Source organism: Daphnia magna, unplaced genomic scaffold (assembly GCF_020631705.1).
Source record: "Daphnia magna isolate NIES unplaced genomic scaffold, ASM2063170v1.1 Dm_contigs021, whole genome shotgun sequence".
NCBI classification, from domain to species: Eukaryota; Metazoa; Arthropoda; class Branchiopoda; order Diplostraca; family Daphniidae; genus Daphnia; species Daphnia magna.
In genome coordinates, this window is record NW_025533118.1 from 400,620 (window position 1) to 425,943 (window position 25,324).

Genomic DNA, 25,324 nt, shown 5'->3' on the forward strand with positions numbered 1-25,324 from the left:
GCATGCCGACACAATCTGCTAAGGGAAAAAGGGATTAAAGAGTAAAGTCAGGTCGCCGCGAAGCCATCTAGCGCTCAACTAAAGAACAAAGGTATTAGAGAACAGACGGAACGTGACAATATTCCACAAATTAATCCTATAAGGCTGTTTGACACGGTAAAATCTGTGAACCAACTTTCAAAGTTTCAATGCTCATTGGCTAGTTTCGTCTGCTTCAACAAACAAAAATTGAACCAGCCGAAACCAGCCAATGAGCACTGAAAGATTTACAGGGTTGCCGCACTGTAATATACCATGTTGAACAGCCCTATATTCCTATCAAACTTGACCATTCTTTTAAAAATTCAAATTCAAAAAGTGTTTTTGAATGTATTTGGTATTTTAATCATATTTAGTATCAAATTCCAAATAAAATACAGCTATAAGAATACGTTCAAAGGTCAAATACAAATACGTATTAAAATACGTATTTTTCTGTATTTTATTTGATAAGTATTTTATTTTATTGTCCAAATACAAAACACTGGGACAAGAAAGCAGTTGCCATCCCCCCAAGCGGGCTTGGTCCCGCTTAGTTACTTAACTAGAGTGAAGTTAAGTTAATTTAGTTAAGTAATTATGGTCGGGTAAAATAGACATTTACCAGAAACTTATAATTAGTATTCGTCTTAAACGAATTAAACCATACCTACTTTATGGGGGTGCAAATGATGTCTTGGGGTAGTAAATCCACTTTTAAAATATTCATTTACCGTAGCTTTCCCATGTGTTTGGCGCAGTGTTTCGGATTTTTTTTTTTTGCCTGAAGATAATAATGCCTGAAAAGTAAATATATATACTAAAAGGTAGGCTACATCAATGATAGACGTTACAATAGCTAGCAATGAACCCAGTATTTTGCCCTGGAGGTATCTTTTGATGAGGATGATGCTGCAAATTTTGACAACATTGACATTGATGGTAGGCCTAACTATAGTTTCAAGAATTATTTTCGATGGTGACTAATATTTCAAAAATAATTAATTTTTTCATGTTTACGTGTAGAAGCCCAAATTGTCTCAGAAGCAGTGCCATCTGTCCCTGTTATTCCATCTACTGGTGTCACGGAATCCCTTATGAGACCCAGCCCTTCAGTTCCGCGACAAAAATCTCCTCTCCAAGAATTGCTGCCACTGCCAAAGCTCGACCAAGAAAGCAAACCAAAAACAATGGCCGTCGTAAAAGAACAACCGCTATTTTGACCGACACTCCGGTTAAAGCAGTCATCGAAGCAAAGAAGATGGATGTAAAGAGCAAAGCTGCTGGAAAGATGTTTCAGGATCAAGCTGGTTCCTCCAAAAAGAAGCGGACGCCGAAAAAAAAGCAAGGCGAGCAGTCCAAATCCAAGAAATTTAAAAATAAAGACGAAATTTGCATTGAGTGTGGCGCTGATTATTATTCCAGCAGTGTTGGTTGGATACAATGCACTGGAATCTGCTCTCTATGGTCATGTGAAACATGTGCAGAAAATGCCGACGACTACATGTTTGTTTTGTGTGCTAGTGGCCTATGGAATAAATTGGAGCAACTTGCCCCGTTGGCATGGGCAACCTGCCCCCGGGATGGGGTAAGTCGCCCATTTAGGGGTGTCCCAATAAAACATTTTTTCCATCATGATCGCGTTATTTTCCGTATTTCTTGTCTGAAGCAATTTTATAGATGAGATGTTTATTAATATTCTAAATATAAATTTGTCTTAATTATATGAAAAGTTTAGGCATGGGACGCTTCTAAAAAAAAGTGAGCCGAGTAGCCCTGGTCTTTCCTAGATATAAGCTGGTCGACTATCAGGACGAAGGAAAAAGTGTACAGTATCCTGCATAAAAATCCGAACACCAATTTAATTTTTTAAAGCCACCTATTGGCGGGGTAGCGGGTTTTTTGTTTTTTTTAAAGGAGGATGAACACGACAGGGCAGGGTTGGGTAGGTCTAGACCTAAAAAAAATGCCTTAAGGTATTACGCTCTAAGGCAAGTTACAGGTCAGGACATTTTTGCAACCCCCAGGGTGGTGTGTTTTTTTAAACGACAGTTGAAAATTTAAGGCTTGGGCTTGGAAATGTTGCTTACCGAAACAATTTAGCTTATGTTCCAGCTGCCTGTGGATGTTTATGTCGTTGTCAATAGCGTAGGTGTAGCCTTTCTGAAAGTGATGCTGGAGATCGGTGTTCGATTCCACATGAGGTGATGAATTATTGTGGTTACCTTACAAGAAATTCTCATTCATACATAAAACAAGTTTTCATCGAGCAATATGTGCTTTTTTTGTTTATTAAATAACTTAAAAAGTAATAATTCACTTCTTTTTTAAAAAATTAATCAATCATCGGCATATTTGAATGAAAATTATTATAAATATTAGACATATCTCGCAAATATTTAACAGGAATCGAACACGGATCTACGGCGTTGCATCCAGAGGCTCTAAACATATGCCATCGGTATCGACATAGATGTGCACAGGCAGCTCTCTAATTCATTTTGGGTAAGGAATATTACCCAGCCTAAAACCAACATTTCCAACTGTCGTTTTAAAAAAACACATCACCCTGGGGGTTGCAAAAATGTCCCGACTTATTACTTGCCTCAAAGCGTAATACCTTGAGGCATAAACAAAATTTTCTAGACTTACAAAACCCTGCCCTATGTATCCATCACCCCGTCTACCCACCCTCTTAAAGAAAAACAAACAAAAACCCTTTACCCCGCCAACAGGTGGCTTTAAAAAATTAAATCGGTGTTCGGATTTTTGTGCAGGATACTGTACGACGTAGTCGAGATACTAACAGAGATAATAGCAAAAAGTGCAATAAACAGTAAGCTATAAAAAAAAACTAATAATTAAAAATCAACTGGATTTTAGGAGTGAGGAACTCCAAATTCTTCCATTCAAGAAACAGAAATCATACGAGTCGAGGAATGCAAAAGCGAAGAAAATATGATAATGTATCGGGCATTAAAGTCCAAATATCAAAATCTCCTAAGAAAAAAAGTAGGTACACAGCACAAAAAAGAATTATATCGATTGATATAAACGTCGACCCATTAAAAAACCTTAAAAAGCTTGCTCCAGATGAGCTAATAGTGAATAACAGTAAGGTAACAGACAAAATGGAGATTATGTCAGAGCTTAGTAAGAGTTTCTTCCCAGCTCCAAAGCCCATTGAGGGAAAGCAGCAAGAGTACATCGACGCATATCAAAACTACTTATTGTCAAATGCCATAGAACCAGAACCACCACCAATAACAAAAAGAGAGGTTGACCATGCGGTTTTTCTCTAAAAAAAGAACTCGGCTCCTGGACAAGACGGTATCAGTATCGAACTAATCCAAGTTACAATCGAAATGCTTGCAGACTTGCTGATAGCGCTTTTCAAATCTTGTATTAATATATGTCACTACCCGACAAAGTGGGAAGTGGCGAAAATTACTGTTCTAAGGAAACCGAAGAAAGATACATACAACAACCCCAAAAGTTTTAGAGCCATAAGTGTTTTAAACACCTTGGGTAAAGTACTAGAGAAAATACTACATGAAAGATTAAATTGGCTCTCGAACAAAAACCAGTGGTTTGGTGAAAACCAACACGGGTTCAGAGAGGGAAAAGGAACTGAGAGCGCTATGCACACTCTTTCCCAAATAATTGAAAATAATTTCAGAAAAAAGAGTACACGACAGTGCTGTTTCTGGACGAAAGTGGAGCTTTCGACTGTGCTTGGACCGCTGCTATCCTAGCAGCATTGACAAGGAGAAAATGCCCTCCCTATCTACTTCGTATTATTAAGTCTTTTTAAAAACAGAATGGCAAGTCTTGCACACGGTCAGTATACGTTTTTATACCATGTTCTGATTGGGTGACCACAGGGAGGGATATTATCTCATTTCCTGTGGATCATCTTAGCAGAGGAGATTACAAACTCAACATTTAATTTTACATGTAAAATCATCGGCGTGCTGACGACATAGCCCTCATTTCAATGCATAAAGTTTTGGAAGTTGCAGTCCAAAACCTCAATCTTAACCTTCAATTTTCGGTATATAAGTGCATGGTTGTAACGTCTTATTTGGAGTTGTCTATTGGCAAATACACAGACTAGAAACCTTTACATTTGGAGGTCCCAACGAGACGAGACGACGAGACGTATACAAAATAGCAACATTGCATCACGGAGACGGATGGAGATCACATTTTCGCTGCGACCTGTTCTGAAGAATAAACTAGATGGATTTTGGAAAAATAAATTGTTATTAATTCTCTCAAGAATCACAAATGTGTCTTACGTTAGGACTCGACCGATCGTTAAAATTGGAACAATGTGTTGATGCAGAGGAAAACATGAAGAAAAATCAGCAATGGATTTTTCAAACAATCAACACCAACCCGGTTTTAGTAGAAAATTTCCCCGACGCAACACTGGAAGACATACAGGAAGTTCTATTGAAACAACGGAAAACGGTTACAACCACAATCAACTCACCCATATTTGGAGGTATCATGAAAACAAACCATGGCAGTGGAAATGTCATCTGGGACATGATCGCCTGGGGGTTGTTAGAAAATGGACCATATCCAAATGAAAAATGTGTCACACATCACGGACTTAACGAACAACTAACCGTGGAAAATTGAGACACAGATTGGACAAAATGTCAAGATGAACTGAAAACATTTATCACAAGCAACGATCCCCTAGTGCAATCACAAGTATCCGTAGGAAACTGCAGCAAAGTAACTAACAAAGGCCAAGCTTTCGAGCATACGTCTGATTTCACCATCAGACCGTTCAACACTAATGCTTGCGTCAAAGCAAACACAACGATGCTTATTCTACAGGAATGCGCCAACACCAGTTCAATTTAGGGCACTTTCGAACACACAGGACAGCTGATGGCAACAGACAGAACTGGCCTACACTCACCGGCGTCAGACAGAAAATGTCTCACACTAAAAGTAGGACGTCTGAGTTTAAGACATTGCCATGGATCAAGTAGAAAACCACATTTTAGCTTCGAATATTGAAACCCGCACCAAATACGGACGTTTTCGGCAGCAGCCATTATAGCGCTTCACACTCAACAATCATTGGACGGAACACAACTCCCACCTATACCACCTCTTCTCAAAAGAGAAAGTAAAGCAAACAACGAAAACTTAACCACTCCCACCACACAAAAATCTATTTTGTCTACTTCAAGCACCACGACGACAGCAAAACCGACTACAAAATTAAGCACAACAATAATTAAAACAACAATAGCCACAACAACCATAAAAACGACCGTTAAAAGCACATCACGGACAATTAGGCCTACAACAACTACAAAGCCCATGACTACAACTAGTAAGCCTACAACTACAACTACTAAGCCTACTACCACAACAACTAAGCCTACAACTACAACAACCCAGCCAACAACTACAACTACCACAGACACAACAACATCTACTAAGCCAACAACTACAACCACTAGGCCTACAACTACAAATACTGAACCTACATTGCCCTCAACTACAACTGAATCACGTCCACTAAAATATAATCAACAACAACTACGGCAACAACAACAACAACTGAATTAATGAGCCAATCAACAACACATCACACAACAGCTGATAAAATAAAAGATCCTCCAGTCACGAAGGATCACACTATTACGGAAGATGCAATAATGGAAATTGTTGATGACACTGAACAAACATCTCAGCAAGAAATACCCGAGGTAACACTAGAACAGATACCGGAGGTACCACAAAAAGGAGACACAGAAAGCGGTCTACCCGAAAATATAGATGAATTCAATGAAAAGATCAAATTCGAAATTTCAAAAATGCATGAGCAATATAAAATCAGTATAGAAACAGAAGACGAAAACAAACTTGCAAAAGAAATCCACGATGTATATTGTCCACTTTCGACGAAAAAGAGAACTCAAGCCATGATTCTGGCTCAAAGTAAAGGCATTCTTGCTGCTTCAGCGCTTGGGTTACCCATCTGTACGAGAGTGCAAGGCGTCGGACAAGCGATGACACTTTAACAATGTGAAACAATACGGATTTTCATCTCCGCAAAAGAATCCAAATGTGGATTTCAACCATTCTTTATCTACAAAGATAAAAACTGCACAATTGGAGTAGATGGATGGTCTATACATCCATATTCTGATTGTTTTTAGAAAACTCATTTGGTAAATTTAAATGGATTCCATCACACCTGGCCACATAATTCAACAGATGGAGAATGGGTAAAACAAAAAGCAAACATCCACATGTCGAACTTTGACCTTATCACGGAGTTCAAAGAGTTACACTTAAATGACTTCGATTACAGTTTGAAGAGCCATCCAGCGCACGAAACAATGGAAATGGAGCAATTGAATATCCTAAATGATTTAGTAGGCCTAATGCAAGAATCGGATTCAAAATCAGTTTCTGACATATTGATGTCAGAAAAACAGGATAATCAGATAGGTACCATGTTTTCATGGTTCGACACATTGAAAATTCTTATTCTATCTATTATCGGATTCATTGTATTCATCGTATGCCTAAGCATATTCATCATTTGTGACCCTTTCACAAGAATCATGGAAAAAATTCGCCAAACTAGACGATTAAGAAGATATGGAGTCAATATTGAAGAAGCACACGAATTAACTTCAATGATCGCAAATTCGTTCAACATTCAAACAACATTCAACATTCAACTACCAAAATGAATAATAGAACAACCATTCACTAGGATGACGGCTCCTACACCTCTTACCATGGAAAAACCCTCACAATCACGCCCAGCTCAACCAAGTGCACCGAAACAACGCAGTATTTACCCTATTATGGAAGAAAACTGGGAATCAGATCAAGCTCGCAAATGCACAGGAAAACACACGACGTGCACTTACGTTGTGGGTTATAGAATAGTATGGGAAGACAATTGCAGATGCACAACGGAAACTGAATCTAAAAACAGCTAACCTTAAAAAAAAAATAGCAACAAGCAACAAGCAATAACAAGCAAACACAAAAACGAACGAAGAAAAAAAACGACGTGCATTTACGTTGTGGGTTATGGAATGGTATGGGAAGACAATTGCAGATGCTCAACGGAAACTGAATCTAAAAACAACTAACCTTAAAAAAAATAGCAACAAGCAACAAGCAATAACAAGCAAACACAAAAACGAACGAAGAAAGAAAAACGACGGACCGACGTAAAAAAACGTCAAGAAAAAAACTAAAAGAAGAAAAGAGAAGAAAAGCAGACAAAAAATTTAAATCTGTCGTAGCTCGTAGCATTCGTATAAAAAAGGAACGTAGACAATCATTTATTAACTAACACTCTTATTAGCCTAAAGGCAATGAATAACGGTAAAAGGAACATATCTTGTATTTCGTGTCTCCAACTAAATACACATAGCCCAACAAACAAAGAAAACGGTGAAGGAAAGAAAATAGGTTAAGCTGGTTACAGGTAAAAACAAACTTTCATTAAACTACTGCCACGCCACATGCCGGAAATAAGTAAGGAGAAGAAGAAAATCGGGAAACAGAGAGGAAAAATTGGAGGACCAATTTCTTCTTGTCGAAGGGGGAAGGAATGTAATAGACTGCAGCAACCCCTCCCAGCAACAGCAACCCCACCTAGCAAGAAGGTCGTCACGAATGCAACCTTCCCTGAGGCTAACACTTCATGATAAAAGTAAAAGTTATTGTAAACCCCTCCCTTCTTAACCTTCAATCTTCGGTATATAAGTGCATGGTTGTAACATCTTATTTGGAGTTGTCTATTGGCAAATACATAGACTAGAAATCTTTACACTTTCAAAAAATGAGTGTGTTCTGAATCCTACAACTCCGAAATAGCTAGAAGAGGCTTTGTCACGATCGGTATTGTTTCATAGGCGAGAACGATGACAGGGGAACATAGACGACGCAATGACAAGGGAAGAACACGTTTGGTGGCGTTAATTACAGACAAAAATTCGCCAGTTACAGTCACGTCAATCGTTTCCCATTTAACAGTATGGTAACACTTAAATGTCAGTTTGATCTAACGTGTTCGCAAAATAATACAAAGTGTCGAAAATTTACCTACAGTACAAAGTCAGTGCGTATCGATAACAGAGTGAAATAGTTTATCAAAGCTGTTCAGATATCTTGTTAGAAATCAATCCCCCTCAAGTCCGTTTTTTTTTTATCTTTACCAAAACATCAGCCCAAGGAAACCATAACATAAAAATCAATAACGTTGCCGTTCGGCCTTCTTTGAATGTCAGATTCGTGGGTTTTTAATTGGACACAAAACTAAAATGGACAAAACATATCGAGGAAAAATGCAGGGCAACAAAAAGAATAATTCATTACTTGAAATATTGTTTGAGACGCACATGGGGACTGAACCTTAACACACTAAAAACTCAGAGAAGGCAATAAGTAAAACTTATTACCTCAAAAGTTCAAAAAAAAAACACAGAAAATTCAACTTAACATGGAAACCGTGTTCGATTCCACTGCCACCAAATGTAAGCAGGGCCGTCTCTATAGGGACGGGGACCCCTGGCACCATTCTCCATTGGCCCCCCCCCTCCCCTCTTTGGAACCACCCGTAAAAAAATATTTTAAATTCATACAGGGAAACTCATTACTCATTGACTTTATTTATGTTCTAACATTTACGACGAATCTTTGCAGAACAAAATTGATCGATTATTTGGTCAGAATTGATTTTTTGAAAAATTGAATTTTCAATTTGAAGAAGTGATAGAAGTGAAGAAGACAGACGAGCTTGAAGCATAGTTGAACGAAAGGCATTTTTGACTCGTTTTAACACATTAAAAGATCTTGAATTTTGCGAGCTTGCACTAATCGGACGAAAAAACACTGAAAGTTTCCGAACTTCCGTCAAAAATTGTTCAACTTTTTTCTTCTTTATGGCTGACTCCTTCCTTCTCTTTGCTCCTGAAGCCCTTTTATTTTTAGATTCTGTATTCATACTAAAAGACACAGTCAGACACTCAATAAACAGAATTTAGCTGAGTAACCTGACTTGAATTGACTCTGCTTCTTTCAACGAACTAGTCATCACTAATCCCTGTGAGTCTTCCCATTAGCGTTGATCTTTTGTTTCAATAATTTAGAAATTTGCCCTCTAGGGCTCTAGCTCTCAAGATTACTTTTAGCACCCCCTAGGCACCCTGATGTTGAAGTAGCTATTGCAGTACTGCTCGCACTTTCACCCTTTTTGAATTTAAAAAATCTGTATTACATATTTCTATAACTTGCCAAACATATTAAATTATCAATAAAGAAAAGAATACATTTTTTAATTCACGTTTTTTTTTTGTATTAGTTAAAAAAAATTTTTTTTTTTGCTGCCGTGGCCCCCCCCCCCCTGAACCTGTGGACCCCGGGTGGCCGCCCGGGTGGCCCGTGGGTAAAGGTGGGCCTGAATGTAAGCTACTTAATGAATTAAGTTGAACTTACTTCTTCGTGTTTATCGTTTAGAGTGAAAGTTTGTATTCCAAATAGAACAGAAATTTGGGAAAACAACGCTAAAGGACTGAACTGATCAACTGATCAACGGATTCAACTGTTCGTTTTTAAGAAAAAAAGGCTTTTATACTTAATTCTTGAGGTCGAACTACAAATAAAATTATGTGAAACGTTCGTTGAAAGATAAATATGTTTTTAGGAAAAGTAATAAAGTTCTAAAGAAGAAATCACAAATAAAAGAGGGGTGCATATAAAACTATGGTTGCATAGGAATAAATCGGGGATAGTAAAAAGAAACAAAATAGTTTTGGTTCTTTAAAAAAATTCCAATTGTAGAAAATGCTAAATCTACATGCGGAGTATCTCTTTCGGGGTCGCAAGCGATCCTCTGGTAATTACCAACTATTGACGATTTCAGTTCATTGAAAACAAACAAAAATCGTTTACCGCATACCAACATACGATTTTCATAATTTTTTAACTAAGAGAAATCGTATGCAATAACAAACAGCAGAAGAAGTTTGCGATAATCAGACGCGATAATCGTTGCACCCTAACTAACGAAAACCAAAAGTCAAGATTAACAGTGTAGCTCTCAATTATCCAAAACCAGAACTGAAGAACGAGGGACGCTAGCCGACCCGGTTTTTCTTTGGAGCGATTCTCAAACTGTTTTCCAATGGATAAGTCTACGCCCTGCAAATTCGAACGTTACATCACCAACAGGCTTAGTGAATTCTTAGAGACCTCCGTTCCAAAACAATGGAATTATGTGCCAAGGGGATTTAAATCCCGCGGACAGTGTTAGTCAATGAATAGGGAGGAAAAAGTTGGCAACAAACAACCATCAGTTTTTTATCGGGTTTTTCCTTTTTAAACACAAATTCCAATACATGGCCAGTCCCACAAACCGTCTTAACGCTGGCAATGGCCGTATAACAACAAAGCAGTAGACGACACAAGCATCCCGATATTGACAAGTCCTGTGGAAATCATTGTCGATCAGTAGGGGAGAGTGGTATGCTAGTTGGCAGGAGGGCAAATTTGCAATTCCTAATTTAGAAGAATTGTGTGAAAGAGCTTTTTTTGAAATAATTCAAAGTCAAAGATGTTTATCGTGCGCACATTTGTGCACAGTTTTATAAATTTATCCCAAATAGTTTAGGAAATAGAAAATAACGAAATTTTTTGCGTCAAATTCCCAATAGTTGCGTGCTTGGTATTCATCAATTTTATCTTTTCTTAGTATGCATATAATTTTTAAAAAATATTAGTTTTATAGAAAATTGTGTCCTCTATTGAACTGTAACAATGGATTTGTTTTAATTAATTATAAACGTGTAATAAAATTTTTTATTTGAATAAACCCCGGGTTGGGGCAAGTTGATACATTGCAACATGGGGCATGTCGGCATAAGCATTATACATGCATATGTATAGTACATGGCCTGTCAAAATGTCAGGGAATTGTAAGTCGAATTTTTGCTAGATATGACTTATGGTGAACAGAGGTATGCATTAGAGGCCAAAATTTGGGACATTTTAGGGGTTTCACTTTATACGATTTTCACCTGTGAAATGTTTGCCTGAATTATGTATATTATTTTTTAATTTTTGCATTTAAGGCTATTAATCTTTATGTAAGTTATCACAACTTATTTCTGAGTTTCCCACTCTAAAATAACTATAGGATTTTTGTTTATTGTAATGTTATTCTAGTTTGTTAACAACATCAACATTTCACTGAAATCCATATTTGAAATACATGGGGCCAACTTACTCCACTACCACTGCCAACTTACCCCATTAGTGGGGCATGTAGGCAAATTTTTTTTAGCTTTTTGAACGTTGATTTCGATATGAATTCTTCAACGTAGATCAAATAATAAAATAGAATGAGAAAGCTAGTTATCTGAGCTTTCTTTTACAATTTTTTGTGTGCCAAAATATGAAAAATTAAAGAAACCAGAGAAGAAATTTAAAAAATTGTACCAACTAGCCCCACCCTCCCCTATTCAGATGTGGACCAAATTCGAAGAATGTTAGCAAGATTGACTCAGTTTCAACGGTTTTGGAGAGCCGAAAAGAAACGATTAGCCAAACCACCGCTTTGGCTAAGAAGTTTTGATTTGCAGAAAGCACCGAAGTTCAACAAACGGACTTCCAAGCAGACATTCGAAACCTCACCGCGGGGAATCCAGTCCACTCAACTTTACGTCTAACATCTTACATCATTTATGGATAAGATGGGAATCCCTTCGAGTTGTGGTAGACTGGAACAAAGCATGCTACCCTACGAGGCCAAACACGCAGCCATCATCCCCTTAGACCACCCTTTGAAAAGGTTGATCGTGCTAGACCTACATGTCTATAGTTTGGTTACGGAAAAACTGAACGACCCTACTACGAAATCCGAACCGGGTCTCAACAGAATTGAGCTGACATCCGGCCAATCGGTGCTGTGATAGAAGAATTGAAAAGAGTCAGTAATGGTACACAGCGGTTGAAGAGTACTTATTTTTTGCCATTTAAGTGTTTTCTGTACACTGAAATAAGAAAATAGCATACTTTTAATTGTTTTTACCATACTTAAACTAAAATGATTATACTTATCACATTGAACATACTTAAAAAAATATAATAGTTTTTAGATAATTTAAGTAAGTAATTTAGATAATAGTGTTTTTAAAGGAATTAAGTACTAAAATCAAGTGCCATAAGTCAACGTACTTTATTTTTATTTACAAACTTATTTGTAAAACAAAAAAAATATCATTTAAGTATGTTATGGAAAAGCAAGTGCTTTTATACTTTTATCCCTGAGGGTATATATGTATAATATACATTGTATATATATACTGAAAGACTATAACAATTTTATGTAGGGGGTAGGGTAGTAGTAGTAGATCTCAGAAGGTTTAATGTCCATTATGTATTTCCATATACGTTTCTTCCCTGAATGACCAATCGTCCCCAAATTTTGTACAAAATTCTGTCAAAATTTGATACGTGGTATAGTGGCTTTTTCATTTGATTCTATTACAGTTTTAAAAAATTAATTTGCGTAATTGTTGCCTAGCTGGTTGCCGAATCCTAGGCAGTGAATTCGCTTTTGTTTGCGTAACCTTACAACTGTCAATGCATTGCAGTCAGTGCAGAAGGCTGTATAACAGTCACTAAACAGTAAGTTTTTTCTTTAACAAAATGTTTTAAACAGTAGATTTTTATATATTTTTTTATATTGCAGTAGTAAACATGCTCGACAACAACAATATCATTATCGAGAAGAAGAACAGCAAAAGTTCTTGGAAGTAAGTCTCTTGTATGTTGCACATATTTGGATTCCATTGTTTCAAACTTATTGTGTCTTTTTCAGGTTGCTGCTAGAAAACAGAGATTCGTAGAACGCAGAATGATAGGTGCTGGCAAGATCATGCTCGAAGATGAATCTACCATCTGTGAAGACATGCTTAATGCTTTGGATGTTAGTGGTCTCCAAGCAAAGGCATCTGCTTTCAATGATTACAATTTCGAGGCACCTAACCAAAGTCCATTGGCAATAGACAATCAAAGAACAGCCATTCTTGAACTTCTCAAAAAAGAAAATGTCATCATTGTTAAGGGCTTTACCGGTTGTGGTAAAACCACTCAAGTTCCCCAATTTGTTTTAGATGAATGCTACCGAACCAAAACTCCATGCAACATTGTTGTGACTCAACCAAGGTGCATTGCAGCCATTAGCATAGCCAAAAGGGTCTGCTATGAAAGAAATTGGACATTGGGAACCGTTGTTGGATACAGAGTAACTTTGAATATTTTGTCACACTGTTATCACTTTTACTATTGAAAGCTATGTGTTTACTAGGTTGGCATGGAACATCAAGTAAGTGAATCAACTTTGCTCACCTATCTGACCACAGGATGCCTTCTTGAAGCATTAGTAGCCAAAAAATCCCTTGAAGGCTATACCCACAGTAAGTTCCTGACTATTATCAAAATCTTGTTATGCTAATGTCTGTTTCTTTTCCAGTCATTATTGACGAAGTACACGAGAGGGATGAAGATACTGACTTCCTTCTCTTGGTCGTCCTCAAGTTCCTCCGTCATACGAGGACGACAACTAAAGTCTTTCTGATGTCAGTTACTTTTGATGCCGACAAATTTGGCCAATATTTCAATAGCCCCGTCATTTGAAACTTTCCGTTCACGCCCAAAAGACCATTTCGCAACGGTCCCATAATTGAAGTGGAGCACGGTGGACCTCACGACATACGCGTTTACTATAGTGAACATCTTCAAAAACTAGAGGTCAGTATACAATAGCATTATTTTAAAAGAGCAATAAATGTAATATAATATTACGGTTTTCGTTATCAGTTTCTAGGGGGGAGTATGAACTACCCCTATGCTATGCCTAAGTATGGTAATTCTTTGAATGATTGTTATTGTATTCATTATGTAATGTTTCTTTCTTTTTTTCAGTTCTAACTCTTCGTCTGCATACGGATGTTCTGAATACTCTTCTTCGTTTGAGATTAAAGGTTGTTCATTGGTTGTATTTCCTAAGAGGATTTTAATAAGGATAATGATCCATTTTGAATTGCAGAGTAAACCGCTGCTTCAGTCGTATTTAACTTGTTTCAAAGAACTGGTTGAGCAGCAGGCCGATCAGCTTCCTCTGATTGTACGATTGCTGATCTTCAATGAACTTTCACCTTCGCGAGGACCCAATAATATGGCAGTACTAGCAGTATTAGTTCAGCCTTGGCCTGATCGTGCTGCTACCATTTTAGCGGACGTGTTTATGGAATTATGCTAACTGGTGAATACTGGTGAATAAAAAGAGGGCTATATTTAACGGAGTGGCAGGTCTACATAAGACATTTAAATTGCTATTTAAAAAGAAGGCTGGATGGCGCTGACCACCCGCGAATCTTTTTTTTTTCAATCATGTCATCATCATCATCAGCACATACATTATCACGTAATAGAATTATCCATAGCACATCACGCGTTTCCTTCTCATTTTTTAAATAATTGTGTTCGTGTCGCTTGCGTGCGCTAACCGCGTTAAATCATTAGACCATTTTCCACAGTGTTCTGACGCAATGGGTCTGGAACTTGAAGCAGATACGTTGTCAGGTTGGTCCCAATCCGACTGACTACCGCTGTTGGTTCCTGCTTTAGTGGCATGCGATGTTTTTTTGCTATTGGACGCCCAAGCATCGGCACATGCTCCCCAGTCATCAACGGATTGTGTTTCATTTGGACGTGGGGATATTTCTTTTTCGGTCGAATCAGCTATGAAAGAGTCGGTTTTGCACGAATCAGCCTTTGCACCCCAGTCATCGTCGATTGGAGCTTTTCCAACTGTTTTTTCTGATGATGCATGTGGGCTTTCATTCGTTGAGGTCCAAGCATCTGATGTGGCATTCCAATCATCACAGTCAATAGCCGGTGATATCGTCAAATTGCACGCAGAATTTGATTCTTTCGTAGCAGTCGTCTAATCGTCAGTAGGTGCGCCCAATTCAGATGACCCTTTCAAAGTATCTCCTTGAGAGCGAAATATATATATATTTCCGTATGCAATCTTGAAACAGAACATAAATACCTTGTGAATTGAAGGCAGTAGAAGTATCCCACAGTTCTAAGCTACCTTGACAGTCAGTTTGCCACCACTGACAGGCAATTTTTCGGGTTCTTCCGTGACGATTATATCAAAATTTTTAATAAGTTTGATTGTAGCAAGTACCCAAGGTTAGATTTCATAAAAGTAACACGAAACATTGAGACCTAAATTGAGACAAATTTTTTTTAAACCATAGAAGTCAACCGAAAGTCAGCTAGGCAAGGAAGCAAAACACAGTTTAGAAAAAAAATTTTAAGGTACTTACTTGAATTGTCTGCAGAACACTCTTATGTGATGTAATTGACTCGTTGTTAAGTTCAACATATTCTAGCTTAATGTGTGGTTCAACGAGCTCTTTTAACTCAGGACGCAGCTCTATTTCTTGTGACAGCTCCAATAACCAGGCTTCAATTGCTTTCATGAAATCGAAAGCAAGTGTCTTGGCAGGTGGCGACTGAATCTTACACGAAACTGATAAAATTTCGCACAAATCTCGAAATATAAATTGCCATGAATGTAGACTTCCTAGAAAATGGTTCTTCTGGGCGGCGAAATCCAATGTTAAACGACATTGAAGAGATGGTTTAAGCTTAGAAAAAAAGAGAACAAACGATGCTATTTTCTCCGGGTCCGCAGTGTCACGATTTGTCTCCAACACCACTATCATGTCAACATAAGCTTGCACATCACACAGTTTGGATTTCGAAACTTGGGTTTTGTCAGTTTTGTCGAACGAAGAAGAAACGCAGTCTCCTACCACTCTGGCTCCTTCAATGCAATTGACATTCAAGAAGAACTTTGACAACTTGCAAATTGGAATTAACTGCTTGGCGATTCGATCAGGCGTAACCAACTTCTTAACTAGATCAGCGATTACATTCCAACCTAAAAGAAAATTGTAAAAGCATCAACAAACAAATCCCATATCACAGGAACTGCATACTGACCGGCTACTTGACACTCGAATTTCGCTATGGCATAAGCCACTTCTTCGTTTTGAATTCCCTCGAAGTTACACTCACAGTATGCGACTCCACCATTAATCTTCTCTTCGAAATTTGAACCCAGAATCCTCAACAAATCAAGACCCTCTTCACGGGCTCGCAATGCGATACATAACCGGAGCAACCGTAGTGTCACTTCCCCTTTCTCCATCCCCGATTTGATCCATGCTTTTTCAGGTTCGGCACAACAAAATTAAATTAACTGTCGCAAATCATTTTTGAAACTTCGTAGGGTGTCTTCTTTCCATTTGGGTAAAGATGCCAGCGATTTACACATTTGAAGGAGAAGTGAATGGAGACCAAAACGGCAATATATCTGAATAGAACGATGCTTGGGCCAGAAAACCAACACGCCGTAATGCGAACTTGTTTGATCAATTTCGACTTGTCGTTCACAATCTTCTTTATTGGCCATCTTCTCTTGGTCTGGCTGAATGGTTCCAACATATTGTTCGTCCCAATTCAATTCGATGCTCAAGTTTCTCGTCACATTATTAGAATCAATGAAGTGTGAAACTTCAAATACTTTGCCCTTTTCAGGATTTGTAACTGATTCAAACTGTTCAACATCAATGGAGTTTTCTCTTCTTACATTTTGGATTTTTCGCTTTGCTAATGCAAGGTGCACATCTAAGCAACTGCACTGCAACAATGCTTCCGCGAAAACTCGATCACGTCTCCGCAATAGTTCAAATGAAAGGAATTTCTCGTCATATTTTTCGTTTAAAACCAGGAACAAGATATTTTCTTTCAATACTTCCTCAGGAGTGGTAAAAATCCGCTTCACTGTTCAAACTGTCATTTTTTATGAAAAAGGCTTCTGTTGCAATTATAGGAGAAGAATTCGCTAGAAAACCGGATGGCGAACAATCTGAATGGATGACAGGCTGCGTTTCATCCTTTTTCCTTGAATTTAACAGGGGATTGTAAAGCCATGATTTGATTGCTTTCTTGATTTGTTTGAGCGCTGTAAGAAAAACAAGGAAGTTACGTGGGATCTCTATCTTTGCATTGGTCCAAATGAGATCGAAAACAAGCATCAACTTGTGTCTTTGTAAAACGGGTTCAATAAAATGTTCACAGCAATCGTAAAACATTTTAATCATTAAAAAAGGGTAACGGTTTTCCACTCGGTTAGTTGGTGCAGTTAACTTAGAATTAAAATTATTAACTTGAATTTCGGTTAACTCTAGCCTACTCTACTCAACAACGCCTTCACCTCGGCGACTGCATCCAAAACTGATGGATAAGCAGGGTTGCCAGACTGGATCATATCCTAAGGGGAAAATAAATAAATAAGAAAACGTTTTGAAAACGACTGACCTTGGATTGGCCTTTGAACTCAAGGTTCATTCACTATCTATCACCAAGATGCCGCGGAATCATCAAGTCCCCATCCACCAAGTCCCCTCCAACATGTACAACATGTACGAAGATTTCGAGGTTGAGGATTGTTTAAACCGAAGGTAAGTGTAACATTATCAAATTTAATTTCATTTTAAAATTTTTTTTATCTTATTGTTTTTTAATTATTTTTCTTCGCCGTTTGTAGGGTTGTGAAAATCGACGAAAGGTCCAATATTTGCTAAAATATGTCGGGAACGACACACCCGAATGGACGGATTTTGCAAACTGCAAAACTGCAGGTCCCTCATTAGGGAATTTCTACGTAATTTAAGGTAAGTTAACAATTATGGTAAATTCTTTTTTTTAATTTAATTAACGTATTTTAACTATTTGTTCTAGGGCTGCTACAGTGGAACAGGCCGGACCAGCCGATGTCAACGGTGAGGTAGAGCTGGACGGCGAAGCCTTGCTATATTGCGAGGCTTTGCTGGCCAGCGAAGCTTCACCATTAAGCATCGGCGATTCGGCCGGGGAACCTGAGCAGGTGTCTGATGGACAAGATGCTCCTTTCGAACAACCTGACATCTTGCTACCAGTTGTGGTTCCACCGGCCATCTTGCCGCCGGCCGTGGTTCCACCGGCCATCTTGCCGCCCGGCCGTCGTGTCACCAATGGCATCCAATCATGCGGTAAGATTTTTTTGTATATATTTATTTTAATTTTTCTAATTAATCTTTTAATTTATCTATTTCCAGGAACAACCATCTAAGAAAAAAAAAAAGGTGCAAAAGAAGCGCCGAAAACCGATTAAGGCATATTCAGTGCATAAAAGTAAGAAGAAATTATATAAAATAAACTAATTATATCTAATTTCATTTTTTTTAGTGTAAAAAGAGGGGACATAAATTGAACGAATGCCCTAATTAATGTTGGTGATGGTGTATGTTTTTTTAAATACAATGTGTATTTTAAATTTTTTTTTGTTTAAATTGTTTGAAAATCCTATTAGCGACAACACAATACACAACAGATACGGTTGTCAAGATAGAACGTAGCGCAACAACAGTAAAAATAAAAACAAAGGGAAAGTGCCATTGAAAACATCGAAAAGACGAGAGGTTGAAATAGTCAAGAGTGGGATATGACCGATCAATGGTATCGCAGGAATGACGTGGGCCTGCTGACGTCAGAGCTTCCATCCGATCTCAACCCTTTTCTGCACAGCCGCTTTTGCTCATCCATTCATCTGATCGGAAATCTTGGGGCGCAAAAAAAAAATCGGAAAATACGGAGAAAAAGAGGGAAAATAAAGAATCCCTGTTGCACACCCTCGATCGAATGTATCCGCCCACCCAAAAACCATCCACTCGAGCAACGACGTGTATTGATCGGCCTTTTCTCTTTTCTCATACAATCCAGCTCGACAACACCCCCGCACCGGATCTACCACATCCAGACGACACCGAGCAATTAAAAACCCAATAATAACACGAAACGAAAACGTAAGGGCGGAGCGAGGAAAAAAAAGTATAATATTTTTTCAAAAGTACCTTTTGAATGACGTAAGATCGAGGACTGAATGCTTTACAGACATAAGTGCCCTCATCGCCCAAATACATGCTACTATTGCTGTAGTGAGGATCTAACATTAAAAAGCATCCAACTGATTCTTGATCAGTGGTGGCCGTCTGTTTTGCCGACTCACTCCGCCTCCTCCCACACGATCCAGCTGCTGCTCTCGCGGCATTTGGAAAGAATCGAAAGCACCACACGTGTTGCTGAAAAGAAACAATCGTTCCAAAAGCAACCTGTTGCCTCAAACGCTACTCGTACGTTAAGGCCATATTTTTGCAATTGAGGACGATGACCGTCGACACAAACTAGATCAACACTCGATGTATAGGCCGCAGTGAATGACGGACCAGATCGTTCTTTCGAAAAAATGTGAAGCAATCAACAAACAGTTGCAGGCGGGTAACACTCTCTCTTCGCTGACGAAGGCTGACCAACTGTCACCCAGGTCGACCTAACGCTGAACACATCTCCTTTCCGTAATCACAGAACGACTGCGCAGAGCCATCCGCGCCGACTTGTACGTGGTTCACGCACGCACGCACTAACACATCAAATAAAACGAGAAGAAGCTTTCTCTTCCATTTCTTATTTTCTTGTATCTTTCGTATTCCCTCGGTGCCACAATCTCATTTACTGCAAGAGAAGAGAGTTCATCAACTGCACTTTTCTATTGATTTGTTTTGCTACTTTGTGCAACTTTTTCGCATGCAATCACATCAGCAGGGATGAATTTCAGATTCAATCAATTATGTTAGTCTTCGAGTTCGTGACATTTAATGACTTTAAACGAATCATAGAATGTCAAATACCCGCATAGACCAGCTGAGTAACAGTTTATCTATTAAGTATTAAATTTCTGGATCTTTTTCGACAGACGCGATATCCACTGCTGTTGTTCCTCCAACGTCCCTGCTAATAAGAGCATCTCTTTGGCTGTATTAGGATCGTAGTGGACTTTGCAGGGAGCGATGATTTCCTCACGCTTATCCAAATGTTCTTTGTGAACTGCAAAATGAGGTTAACAAAAAATTAGCCACTTGTGATTATCCTATGACTTATCAGATTAGTTTAAATACCTTTGATGCGACACCGGCGGCACTCAAGGGCAGGTGGGGGTCGGAACATATGCCACAAAGGTTTTGAGCACACTTCACAAGTGGTTGGCATGTGGAAACTAATAGCCACAAGTTCGTGGCCTTTGTGATTAACAGTTCCAGGTTTTTCCTCACGACCGACTAAATCCGGCGGTGGGGTGCTCTCGTCTGGTTTACGAGATTCGCCTACCGGGACAGAAAACATAAAATTAAAAGGCTGATTTAAAATAAAACAAATATAAATAGATTTCCATACCTTCGCCGGCGTAGAGAATCTGCAAAATACGGGGAATCTCTTTGGCATCAGCGCGTATGACATCGCTCTGTGTAACAGAACGGACGTGGAAGACTTTGTTCAAGTCTAGGATGAGAACGGGATCGGTTCTGCTTGTCACTCTCTGAATTATAAAAAAAGATCTTCTTGGACGACACGACCACGTATTGTTTTCGCCAACCATGGCGCCGAATATTTTGTTTTGAAGGAATAAAAAGCCAGCCTTCTAACCAAGAATCCTATCAAACGCAAAGATTAGGTTAAGATGAGTTACATGCACGTTAAAACACTGGACTCCTCACTTGAACTCCCTCTTCTGATTTGTTCTCTGCTCCGCTACTAATATTTGATACGGTATCAGCTGATGCCGAAGCCAACTTCTGAGATAGTTGTTCAATTTCGGAATCCTTGCTTTCAACCTCCATTTGCACTTTGATTCGGAGTTGATTCTCTTCATAAAGTGACGATTGTAAGTCCTGAAAGGGAAAACATCCGACTCAAGGAGGAACCACATAAAAAAAAAGGTACCAGCTGAAGTAAAAGGGGGGGGGGGGATAATATAATCCCACAAAACGATTCTGAAAGTTCAAAAAAACAAATGGGGATTAAAAAAAGAAAAAAGAAGAGTGAAAGTTACGATTACCTAAACACACCCACTATCTTCAGCGATGGGGGTAAATTAGTGTTTTAAAAAAAAGGTAAATGCAATTTTCTTGCATTTTATCCTGGCCCAGCTTGTGTCGCTTGTGTGTTGTGTCATAGCCCACTGGATGTAATAGTTCAAGCCTGAAATCTAGAACTGTAAAAGTGACTCACCCCTCCGGCGATGGGAGGAGCTTATTCTCGAATGGACACTAGCACCACCACCAAAGATTCTTGGAACTTCATTGAACAATCGTTAACAAAACAAAAAACAAATAAAACAGTTAGTTGTCGTTTTAGCGTTTTGATGTTAGAGTTCTTTTTTTTTTGAAAGTGTTGAAATTGAAGACAAAAGTTACGGGTTTGGAATATTTTTCATTGCAAGTCTTCTCCTGTTTAATTGAATAACAAGGATACAAGTAAACAAAAATTATTAAGCATCAATTTTATCTTGTGTTTATTATTGCTAAACGTCAAATTACGAAAAGGCCCTGTATTATCAAGAATAAAAAATTTTCAATCCAAAAAGACTAATTATGATTCTTATTAGTAGTAGAGTTATCTTATTAGTTATATCATATACTTCAGGTATAGCATAGCTGAGTGGTTAACGCGTCTAACAAGTGCATTAAATGAGAATTGGTATTAGGTTCAGACCCTATCTGATTCTTGCCTTTTTTTTCAGTGTTAGCACCATTTTTTACAATATTTACATTAAATAAACGAAAATTTCAAAAAATAATTACATTGCATTTGTATTCATACAACAAAGAAAAAATTTGAAAATAAACGTAAAACACAATTGTTATATATTTAGCGAAGTATTTGTAAAAACGGCATGTTTATATTTTGAAAAATGTTGTTCTTCGACACCAGTAGAACGCGCTGAAGTCCATTCCAAGTAGGAAAAAAGGAGGTAGGGAGTGCGTCAAAACGATTGAACGGGCAAGATAGGGAAGCTCCAGGCTTTAACTATTACATCCAGTGGGCTATGGTTGTGTAGCCTGTGTTTTTAACGAACGTTGCCATATGTAAAATATTTTTTAAGTAATAATTTTTAAAAATACGAAAAGAATATAAATAATATTTATCTTACAAAATAAACATGTTTCCTAATTTTAAAAAAGCCCTAATATTCATAATAATTTATTATTTTTAAATAAACCGATAAAAACCATTACTAGTATAATAAACATTCTGGCAACGTACCACTTACGGGTCCTAACTCCTGTGACTCTTTCTTCAACTTCATCTAGTTCAGGGGCCTGAACGCTGTCAGGCAAAACATGACGACAACTCCTGTTAGGGTTCAGGTCCCTGGCCTCAATTTGCAGCAAGAGATAGGCAGCTCAATTCGCTATACTAGCGCAACTTGCCTTACGCATTCAGTTGCAACTCCATCTCGTTCAGGGACCTGAACCCTGTCAGGCAAAAACACAAAACCCCCGAACCGTTATTTTTTTGTTTTGTGTTTGTTATTATTTATGTTTATTGTTTATTTTTCTTTCTGTTCCTTTCCGTAATACAATGCCTTTTAACTTTATAATTTTGTTTTCATTTATTAGAATATTACTTAATTAAGCAACGATATAATTTCATTAAAATAACTGTAATAATTGTGAATTTCAACTCATGGGCATTCGGGTAGTGGAACCGGTTCCAAAACCCGATATCATTACTGTGTACCCTATTTGACTTGTTTTTTGCAATACATCATAGTTTTATTTATTTTCCTTCATTTGCACACCCATTTTAAGTTAAGGCTGGGCCATATCTTTTAAAGTGGGTATTTTAAACGAAAGAAAACCGCTTGATAAGCACCTACCCGAGTAATGACCCATCAGCTATTTTTCAGGTAGGTAGGTCGGTGCGGTTTAACGTGTCTCGGGTAATCCTTCTATCACAGTACACAAAATTTAAATACCTTTATAGGTAACAATATTAGGTCTAAATAAAAAAATACCTAACCGAGTAATAAACCGATTGGATATTTTTGTCGGTGTGGTTTGACGGATCGTGAACTAAATGAATTATAATCGGTAAACCATAAGCTCTATATTTGAAAAAAATTACAGGAATGGATAGCTCTTGATTAGATCAATCCATTTGTGCAAAATTATCGCATTAAAAAATTTTACTAGGGTAGTAAACCGATTTACAATATTTTGCTTTGGTTGGTACGGTTTCACGGGTATCGGGTAACCCCCACCTCCCTGATATATGTAAAACTTAAATAATTTTTTGCGGAAAAACTATAAGTTCAAATTTAATAAATTTTACAGATATCGATGGGGCATGGGCATGGGGTTGATTCTGTGTTTGCATTTGGCGAGCATGGGATCAATCCTGTGTTTGCATCTTTGTATTCTGGGGGGGCGAGCATGGGGTTGATTCTGTGTTTGCATTTGGCGAGCATGGGATCAATCCTGTGTTTGCATCTTTGTATTCTGGGGGGGCGAGCATGGGGTTGATTCTGTGTTTGCATTTTGCGAGCATGGGATCAATCCTGTGTTTGCATCTTTGTAATCATTGTGATACATGGGGCACTGTAGCTTTTTCCTAGCATGTAAGTTATTATTATTTGTAAAATGATTAATCTTTTGCCCTTTTTCTCCTTTACATGCGATATGGTGAGCCTTCCCTCTTAAACGAAGACCAAAGCATGCTTGCTTTCGAATGAGTGTCTGTAAGTAACTTCTTAAGTAACTTAAGTAACCCTAACAATCTTCCTCTTCCAACAGTCTTCCTCTTCGATTGGAAAAAAAGATTGGTCCTTTATTCCTGCTGTACCTGCCTCAGACATCAGTAGCAACAATGAAGTTGTTCAGCAAACTGTTCTCTTTGGGTCTAACATCTCTGATCCTGTCAACAAAGAAAAAATTGAAAAGCTTTTGGATAGCTCGACAAGGTATAAATTCTTTTGAATTTCAATAATTAGTTCATGTTATTGTAGTAATCTAACCTTTCTCATGTTTTGCAGTATGGCATCAAAGAAAATTGTTTCTAACCTGCTCCTTGAAGTCGACAAATTATCCGACACTGAACGCTTGCTTCTCTACTACAAGTTACCCCTGGGCAGGTCTACTGATATAGATCCTTTGAGAATGTAAAAGGAGAATCTTTATAAATTTTTAATATTTAATATTACTCACTTATGTATTTTCCATCTCAATTTAGGCCGTTAAATCCTCTTGGAAGTCGACCGGAAATCATGCAAACGGTTGTTCGGATTCAAACTCATTTGGAGGAAGATGTTGAGGTGTCGCTTCCCAGACAAGAGGTCTATGAAGAATACGGGTAATTTGTTTTTGTTTTTTCCGCCACGGTGTTGTCATAACTTTACTATGTTGTATTTTGCTACTTTTAATAGGGCCTATGGTACGGAAAATGTCATAAAACCGTTATCCACTGCCGACTTTGGAAAAGTTATGAAGCAAGTGTTCCCTAATGTGAGGCCGAGGCGGCTTGGGACGCGAGGCCATTCCCGCTATTGCTACTCTGGTTTGCGGAAGAAGGGTGAATTAAGTCCACCCATTCTGGCCGATCTATTCTGCGAAAGTGAAACGGACCATCAGTAAAATGCTCAATTGCATAACAATCAAAATCCGGCCGCGGACACGCCCGATTTGTTGAAAGAACGAGCTTGTATCTTAGTCCGCGAATGGGCGGAAAAGCTGTTGGGTATCAACTTTAGTGGAATGGGGGAACTAGCCAACTTTTTAGTAGACAAATTCTTTGTGGACCAACGGAGTAAAGCTGCGACGCAATGGAACAAACTGCGTTCTTCACACGGACAGAGCGATGACGAAAATGAAGTTAAAGCAGAAAATGGGTGTGAGCAAGAACAGATGAGAGAATTGAAAAGAAAACTGCAGGTATGCCCATTCGTTATTTTAAATTTTTCTTAAATTTTAAATCATTAATTTTTTGTATTGTTGTATAGTGTATGGTATAAGTTAACCCGTTGGCTGCCACCCATTTTGCTCCCCTTTTTTTAGCTTGTAGGGACCGGCGGCGCTGTTCTGCCCCATGGTTGATCAACCACGGGGCAGAAGTGATTTCAACCCAAACCAGCGCCCAAATCAAACTGGATCGAACCTCTTGGTTCTCCACAGCGAATTGGATTGAGCCTCTTGGTTCTCCACCCCTAAATGGATTGAGTCTCTTGGTTCTCCACCCCTAAATGGATTGAGCCTCTTGGTTCTCCACCCCTAAATGGATTGAGCCT

At 38.3% G+C, this 25,324-nt stretch overlaps 3 protein-coding genes and 2 pseudogenes across 3 annotated transcripts; 3 read left to right on the plus strand and 2 right to left on the minus strand.

The window, feature by feature from the left end:
- Positions 1 to 12,672: 12,672 nt before the first annotated feature.
- On the plus strand, positions 12,673 to 14,390 carry LOC116932788 (probable ATP-dependent RNA helicase spindle-E). The gene is made up of 8 exons (XM_045180689.1): positions 12,673 to 12,711; positions 12,776 to 12,839; positions 12,905 to 13,330; positions 13,394 to 13,502; positions 13,559 to 13,836; positions 13,906 to 13,946; positions 14,011 to 14,069; positions 14,135 to 14,390. Exons 3-5 carry the CDS (start codon positions 12,941 to 12,943, stop codon positions 13,720 to 13,722), a joined length of 663 nt encoding a protein of 220 aa, XP_045036624.1. The 5' UTR covers positions 12,673 to 12,711; positions 12,776 to 12,839; positions 12,905 to 12,940; the 3' UTR covers positions 13,723 to 13,836; positions 13,906 to 13,946; positions 14,011 to 14,069; positions 14,135 to 14,390.
- On the minus strand, positions 14,356 to 17,434 carry LOC116932789 (annotated as a pseudogene).
- A 291-nt stretch (positions 17,435 to 17,725) lies between these two features.
- On the plus strand, positions 17,726 to 18,441 carry LOC116931797. Its single transcript, XM_045180735.1, has 2 exons — positions 17,726 to 17,843; positions 17,911 to 18,441. Exons 1-2 carry the CDS (start codon positions 17,779 to 17,781, stop codon positions 18,278 to 18,280), a joined length of 435 nt encoding a protein of 144 aa, XP_045036670.1. The 5' UTR covers positions 17,726 to 17,778; the 3' UTR covers positions 18,281 to 18,441.
- A 1,298-nt stretch (positions 18,442 to 19,739) lies between these two features.
- Positions 19,740 to 21,236, minus strand: LOC123477399 (rho-associated protein kinase 2-like). The gene is made up of 5 exons (XM_045180734.1): positions 21,098 to 21,236; positions 20,757 to 21,032; positions 20,437 to 20,693; positions 20,163 to 20,366; positions 19,740 to 20,091 (listed from the first exon to the last, which is right to left on the minus strand). The coding sequence occupies exons 3-5, from the start codon at positions 20,636 to 20,638 to the stop codon at positions 19,928 to 19,930; spliced, it is 570 nt and encodes a 189-aa protein (XP_045036669.1). The 5' UTR covers positions 20,639 to 20,693; positions 20,757 to 21,032; positions 21,098 to 21,236; the 3' UTR covers positions 19,740 to 19,927.
- A 2,411-nt stretch (positions 21,237 to 23,647) lies between these two features.
- Positions 23,648 to 25,019, plus strand: LOC123477388 (annotated as a pseudogene).
- Positions 25,020 to 25,324: the final 305 nt, after the last annotated feature.

Excerpts from the sequence above, each read along its gene's own strand:
- LOC123477399 (XM_045180734.1), bottom strand. The coding sequence starts at position 20,638 with ATGGTTGGCGAAAACAATACGTGGTCGTGTCGTCCAAGAAGATCTTTT. Across the intron at positions 20,367-20,436 it reads GATTCTCTACGCCGGCGAAG|GCGAATCTCGTAAACCAGAC; the intron begins GTATGGAAATCT and ends CTGTCCCGGTAG. Across the intron at positions 20,092-20,162 it reads CCGCCGGTGTCGCATCAAAG|TTCACAAAGAACATTTGGAT; the intron begins GTATTTAAACTA and ends CTCATTTTGCAG.
- LOC116932788 (XM_045180689.1), top strand. The coding sequence starts at position 12,941 with ATGATAGGTGCTGGCAAGATCATGCTCGAAGATGAATCTACCATCTGT. Across the intron at positions 13,331-13,393 it reads GAACCGTTGTTGGATACAGA|GTTGGCATGGAACATCAAGT; the intron begins GTAACTTTGAAT and ends TGTGTTTACTAG. Across the intron at positions 13,503-13,558 it reads CCTTGAAGGCTATACCCACA|TCATTATTGACGAAGTACAC; the intron begins GTAAGTTCCTGA and ends TTTCTTTTCCAG.
- LOC116931797 (XM_045180735.1), top strand. The coding sequence starts at position 17,779 with ATGGACGGATTTTGCAAACTGCAAAACTGCAGGTCCCTCATTAGGGAA. Across the intron at positions 17,844-17,910 it reads GAATTTCTACGTAATTTAAG|GGCTGCTACAGTGGAACAGG; the intron begins GTAAGTTAACAA and ends TATTTGTTCTAG.